At 41.5% G+C, this 7,173-nt stretch overlaps 1 protein-coding gene across 3 annotated transcripts in view; it reads right to left on the bottom strand.

The window, feature by feature from the left end:
- Positions 1-2,914: 2,914 nt before the first annotated feature.
- The window catches only part of KBTBD3 (kelch repeat and BTB domain containing 3), a 38,911-nt gene continuing 34,652 nt past the window's right edge, over positions 2,915-7,173 (bottom strand). For all 3 annotated transcript variants that reach the window (XM_077769554.1, XM_077769560.1, XM_077769551.1), the window contains exon 5: positions 2,915-7,075. In XM_077769554.1, the coding sequence (XP_077625680.1) occupies positions 7,017-7,075 (59 nt within the window). In that variant the 3' untranslated portion in view covers positions 2,915-7,016. The remainder of the gene's footprint in view (positions 7,076-7,173) is intronic.

Genomic DNA, 7,173 nt, shown 5'->3' with positions numbered 1-7,173 from the left:
TTCAGATTTAAAACCTGATCTCTAACTGTAGGATGTGAGAGTGCGGCAGCACGTTCAGGAGTTGGGGGAAGGTGGTTCTGCTGAAATCAAGCAAGAAAACAGCGAAAGGAGACCAGAGGTTTATTGGACATTTCCCATTCACAAGCACTGTGTCACGCATGTCACGTGCATTGTTTTATGTAATTATCACAACATTTTGTGGGAGGTACAGCTAGTAGCCCAGTTTTATTGACAAGGAAACTGGGGCACAGAATGTTTAAGAACCTTTGTCAAGCTTAGGCAGCTTTTTAAAAAAAATTTTATATTTTTATATTTTAGAGACCACACAAGTGAGGGAAAAGGGCAGCGGGGGAGGGAGAGGGAGGGAGAGAATCTTAAGCAGGTTCCACCCTCAGCACAGAGCCTGACGTGGGGCTCAGTGCGGGGCTTGATCTCACAACCTTGAGGTCATGACCTCAAGTCGAAATCAAGAGTCAGACACCTAACCAGCCGAGACACCTGCGCGTCCCAAGCTTGTGCAGCTTTTAAACCACTCTCTGTAGCAGAACCGAGAGCTGGCTTCTCCACCTCTACCCCAGTGTGCTTCCTGACTTGCTCACTGATAAGAATTATTTGCAGTGCTTGTTGAAAATAGGAGTTCCCAGGACCCGAATCTAGAACTTACTAGATCCAAATATCCAAGAATGAGGTCCTGGAATCTGTTATCTCTACCTGGCACCCTAGATGGTACATTTCTGGAAGCAAGTTTGAGGAACACTGACCGACACTGTATATTGCTGGCAGATACCCCTTTACAAAAATGATTGGTAGGAGCGCTAGTATTTCACTTATCCATGGAAGAATTTTAGATACTTTAAACTATTGAATAATTTTTTTGGTAAAACTTCCTGGAAATAAGAGTGTTTGTTAGTTTGTGCTTGTAAGAGAAACATGAACTGTATTTAAATGGAAGAATACTATAGTAACATTTTACTCCTTCAGGAATAGATACAAGGTCAATACTATTTGTAAAAGTAACAAAAAAATTTATTGATTTGTTAAAACTTTGTTTAAAAAGAGCTATAAATAGTTTGAATTCCAATTAATGTTTCATAACATAAAGGGTGGTTAATCTCTAACAGGAAAATATTAAAGCTAATTGGATTTTTAAATCTGAAAAGCCCACAGGGAAAGCCTTTTCTTGATTAAAAAATTTAACTCCGTTTACAGCATACATTTTGGTCAGGGTTAGGGAAGGGTAATTAACTTCCCAGGGAAGATTCACTAATTAACACGACCGCAAAATCAGGCTATACAAGCCCTGAACTTGGAGGAACTGCAAAAATATTTATCAGGTGCAGTGGAAACGAATACCATAAATACTAGAGTGATCTCTTTAATATTAATGCCTAAATTCTATTTTAAGACGGCTCTCACAGGTTTCTTAAGTTTTTTCATGAATATTATTAAGTTCACTATCTTCACTCTAGTTTCATCAAGTTTTATAGATGTCTTTAAAATTATAAAATTTAGTATGTGCAAGAAATTTTATCCTGGAAACATGGGTTTTATACAAGCATTTAAAAATATAGCCTGCAGTTTTAATTCATTAGGCTTCATTAAGTAAACTGGTTTAGTGCCACATTGCTAAAAATTCAATATTTTATAGTTTCAAAAACTTCAAAACACTTTATAAACATTTTGACTCTACCTTCATATTACTTTTAGGATTACTTTTTAGAATTATTTTTTTGGAAAATATATGTATAAGTCAATTAAAATCTGTGCATTGGCTAAATTGCTACGAGTAGTTCTTGATGGAACATATTCTGTATCAATTATCGTAAATGCATGAGAGCCTATGGCACAGCATTAAGTGACCCTTGGTGATTGGAAAGGAGACAAACTGCTCGTTTAAAAGTTCTTTGCAATTTATTTTCTCTAAGTATGGAGATTAAATTTTGTCATTGAGGGGCTTTTCTCGTTTTTTCTCCTATGTGAGGGGAACGGAAAGAGCAAATTGAAGCAGGTTCAAAATTTAGGGCAAGTATTTCAAATGCCAATACATCGGACTGAGACTATTAAGCAATATGGTCCATGACTTAAGAGCAAAGTGTCCCTGGAGGCCCTTCAAGTATTAAAATATTGACCAAGAGGGGGAGACCTCTAATTTGATGGCAGCAAACCCAACACCTGGCAACAGGCCAAATCCCTAAGACACCTTTGTGTTAATAAACTTTTAAGTCTTGCATCTAGGGGATTAGAGAGAAGGGGATGAATCCGGATTTGAGAGCAGAGTGAACTGCGGGGAGCCGGTGGCAGATGGGGAGTTGGAAAGATGAGAACATGTCTGGAGCAGGAAGTCTGGACCCAGGATTCGCCAGGGGGCACCAGGGAGCCTTGGAAATTCACCTGCCACTGGCCTTCTGCAGTACTGTGGGACAGGGACAGAGCCGGCTCTTCGAGGGTTGGGTTTCCTAGGAGGAACTCTGTCTGCTTTCACCTGGATAGTAGACCCAGAAGAGGGGTCCGGGAGCCGAGGTCGTTAGTAAACAACCACCACACGGGAAATGAAAGCCAGAGAGATGATGGAGAAGGGGCCTGTGCAGAATGAAGAAACTTTACAGGGACTAGAAATGAATGTCAATAGTGAACATGTCTTTTCACGGTACCACGTGGTCTCTCAGGCTGTGGACCCCTTCACCAGCTTCCCCCAAGCGTTTGGGCTGACGAGGTCAGGGAGGAGGCTTGCTCCAGGAAGCTGGCTGGTCCCTGTGACCAGTGAGCAGGGACAGCCACGTGCTTGGCCCTGTACCTTCAGCTTCTGCTGCTGTCATTTGTGGCTTGTGGGTGGGCCCTTGGTCTATTCTTTCTAGGCTCACTTAGGGCCTGGAGGTATCTCACCAACCTATGATGCATCTGAGGTCTCGCTGTATTCTGTTCTAGCGCACTGGGGTGTCCGCCTCGAGGGACACGTGGGGCGTGTTCTCAGCTACAGAAGCCCCTTGGCACACACGCTCCCCCCACCTCAGACTTCCACCACCGCACTCATCAGGGCCATCGGGGGCAGGGGGTGGCAAGAAGGTGAGAACCTTAGCATCCACCTTTATGTACCGCTTTTATTTCCAGTAACAATAAATACACACAGAATGCATTCTTTTCTGAGATACATTTTAATAAATGAACAATGATTTTATAGAATGAGATGTGTTACTGCGTGTTAATAAGGCTCACATGGACCTGAAGCAAAACTTCTGATGTGATTTCGCACAGCATATGGCAAAGCCCACATCCCACTATGAGGGAAAGGAAGAAAAGTACTTGTGTCTGCAGGCGCGGTAGCTGGGGGCACTACTTCCCCAAGGGGGTAAGGTCGCTGAAACTCTGATGCTTCCCTGGGGGACACAGCGGGGTTGCATGTCTCCTAAGGAAATTTACAGTCACTGTCTTATCTATTATTACCTTTGAAAGGAAACTGAATTAGACCTTATAGTTAAAATTCACCGAGAACACGTAATCCCCACGCACTAAGAAAATTAGGTGGATAAATGACTTTGGATCTATAATTTTACTTTCAAGAACCAAGTATCCACGTATTCTGCAACTATGCATGTTCTCCAGAGCTGGGCGGGGCATATGTAATGCAGTCTGAGTCTCCGCAAGGCCTCATTCTTACTTTTCCATATGCCAGCAAAAACTGCAGTTGTAGAAATACCTAACCCGATTTTCTCAGAATTTGAACATGAGAAAGATACCAGGTATTACAAAAAGAATTAACATATACATTAATAAATAACTAAAGTACAAAGTGATAGTGTAAAATCCTAAAATAGATCAAAATAATTTCCTTTGTACATGAAAATAAGTTGCACAATGTACAGTTATAATGGACCCATTCGGTATGTATTTTGCTTCACACATTGGCTCAGCAGAATATCCGTTTAGTGGGTATCTTACTTACATGCAGGTACTGTGCTAATTAAGTCCAGAAATGCTGAATATATGTCCGAATTCCCAAAAAGACTTACACCACACTCTGATGCTCCGAGAACTGAACCCTCCCAGCAACCTTGCTGCCCTTGAAAACAACAGCAGAATTTACTGAGCCAGTTGACAGTTACGGTAGGGAATGTGGTCAAAGTTAATGGGATGGATAAAGCTCCGTGGCTCCTAGCATTGTTTAGCGATGGCATTGTCTCCTGGAGGTGCCATGCTCTCTCCAGCCGGGCTAACAGCGTAGGTGAAGCTCCAGACTGCGGCTATTACTAACTTAAGGCTAGTCCTTATTCATTTGTGAGCAAGGTCCTCCCAGTAACCACCAAGAACGTGACTGCTCTGGGGGCGCCTGGGTGGCTTAGTCGGTTAAGCGTCCGACTTTCGCTTAGGTCATGATCTCGCGGTTCGTGGGTTCGAGCCCCGCGTCGGGCTCTGTGCTGACTGCCAGCTCAGAGCCTGGAGCCTATTTCAGAGTCTGTGACGCTCTCTCTCTCTCTGACCCTCCCCTGCTCACGCTGTCTCTCTCTCTCTCTAGAAATATATAAAACATTTTAAAAAAAAGAAAAAAAAAAAGAATGTGACTGCTCTGTTTTCTAATTTTTCTATACTCTTTAAGATCTTTATTAGAAATGTTTTTAAGAGTCTGAAGATCCTGTCTAATGAGAAATGACTGAAAGACCTATTAAAATTTGGCTTTAGAATTCCTCTCCCAGAAAATTTGTTTGTGATTACGTTGATGGGGTGGGGTGGGGGCACAAGAAGAGAGATCCAGCAAGTCTCTAGCTCATATACAGCTGCGTAAGAACCGGAGAGCTGCATAAGGAAGTAAACAATGCCAGAAGTAGCAAGAGACCGGCAGTGCGGGTCAGACTCAGCCCACCAAGAAGGCTAGAGAGCTAGACGAGATTTTCTGAGGCAACTGTACAAAGAGAAGACTTGTAACCCTGGCTAATGTAGCAGGTTTTAAGGTGTTAATAAGCATTTGAACCAGAAGGAAAATGAGGCCTCGATTTTAGAGAAGGGGAGACCCACTACTATTTGAAGTACTTGTGGAGACAGCTCTCTAGGACCCAGGGCTGGAAGTTAGTACCGGGAGGCAACAGCACTTTGAATATCAAAGAGAACTTTCTAACAGAACTTTTCAAACAAGAAGGCATTGAGCTTTTTCCTCCTGAAAGACCTGAACTAGAAATTGAAAAAAAAAAAAAAAAAAATCATCAGGGTGCTTTAGAATTTAGAGGGACTTCTCTACCAGGCCAGAAGCTGTATCAGATTCCAAGGTTACTCTCAAGTTTGAATAGGAGTCTAGGAGTCAGAAGAGTTATCTTTTGCCAAGTCTGTAAGTCTCATCCTGTGAGCATATTCCCTATTCAGACAGTAAATGTGACCAAGTGTCATAGTGCCATCAAAGAGAACTGACTTACAAACACACCTAGATTTTTAAGATATAAAGATTTTTTTAAATCACATAATCTTTAGACTCACTACATTTATATGGCAACATTTGCAGCAAAATAAAGCATGAATTCAGGAGAATATTTTAGGTGCTGGTCTTTCAGTTTCTATTCTCTGTGAAACAAATGTGCACCTGTGGTAGATGGAAGGAAAAATCCCTATTCCCAGTGCACTGTAAGTGTCAGCACCGTTTGCAGACTTTTTCCTGAGTAATTAGAACAACAGAACAAAGAGCAAATTCCCTCCAATAAGAATGCTCTTGAAATGATGGAGTTTCAAGACTCAAGTCCTGTAGAAACGTTGAGTATGCAGAACCACTGAAATCAAGTTACGCAGAATGCCCCAAAACTAAGTAAACTGGAGGAGGAAGCCATTGGTCCTAGGTCGGGAAACTACTGAGATCAAAATGTGTAAATAGAGTATAGAAATCTTTGGTTGTGCACTCCTGTGTGGGAGTTTATTGGGCCGACCATGTGCCACAGGCCACATCCACTAGTCTTACTCTAAATATGGCTCTGTGGAGTAAAGCTGTTTCTCACAGTGGCTGGAAATCTGCTTCCTTATCAATTCGAGCCCTTATTTTTTCAGTGCCCTCCAGAGCTGCCCATTGGAAGACAGTCTTCGTTTCAATTGTAAATATAAAAGAGTTTCCAAACACTGGATCCCAATCAAACTGAAAATGAGGACCTAAAAGTAACACTACATATTCAACAATATATTTAATCATTGCGTTTATTGCTTCCAAATCTCACAAAGTAAACAGATGCTTCTCTCTCTACTTGACTGATTTTTAAACCATCCAGCTTGAGTCAGGTACACTGCACACATCCTCAGTTGCTCTTGGTAGCTGGGAAAAACAGAGTCGTGTTGCAGGATGTCGTCACTCTCAAATAACTTTGGAGCTTTCAAAGCATGTAGTGATTATGGCTGCAATACAGTCCTCTTTCCCACCCAGAACCAGAGCTGTTATAGGAATATAGTTAATTTTGATTATGCAAAATTCTTCATACTGTTCAGTCTCACAGGCAACAGGTGAACAAAAGGTGGTCCATGTTTTAAATCAAGTTTGCAGATCACTCCATGAGTGTCCATTGACTTTGAATTGATCTCATAAAAGTTGAATTTAATCGTTTTTATATATAATAATGCTATATACTTACTTTCAATTGTAGAAGATGTTACAATATTAGATTTTTTTGCATAATCCAAGTGTAGTGGAGCAAAACAAATGATAAAGGATTTAGAAATGTTTAACAGAATTTTTCTACAAAAATGAAAGCAATTTGGATAATAAGCACAATTATTTTGTCTCTTACAATGCAACATTGGCTGAAGGTTGATAATGAATGGAAAGAGGACTTTAAAGAAAAAAAAAAGACTCAGGAAGAGGCCATAGATATAAGGATGTTATTTCCTCTCGCCAAGGCTTACAGACAGGAAAAAAAAAAAAACAAACAGCTCTTTCTGGGGTTACTGAGAATGAACTTGAGAGATCACTGAGACTTGCCTGTTAGAGATCCGGAACAGAGGGTGAGGCCAGAATGACAGACATGGTTCTTGGACAGTGAAACCAGGGATTGGCGGGGTCAGGAAGGTGTAACCAGTTCGGCCACTGACCGTGTGTGTCGGGCCTGTGGTTGGGTTCCTTGAGGATTTGGAACACAGATAACCATTTTTCAGTGCGGCAGAGAGATCAAATGAAAGCGCTCTCTCTACAGAAGATTCAGAGTTCGAGTGAACAAG

Source organism: Crocuta crocuta, unplaced genomic scaffold, assembly GCF_008692635.1.
Source record: "Crocuta crocuta isolate KB4526 unplaced genomic scaffold, BGI_CrCroc_1.0 scaffold80, whole genome shotgun sequence".
NCBI classification, from domain to species: Eukaryota; Metazoa; Chordata; class Mammalia; order Carnivora; family Hyaenidae; genus Crocuta; species Crocuta crocuta.
The sequence above is the reverse complement of the archived record's forward strand: the minus strand, read 5'-3'. Positions and strand labels throughout refer to the sequence as shown.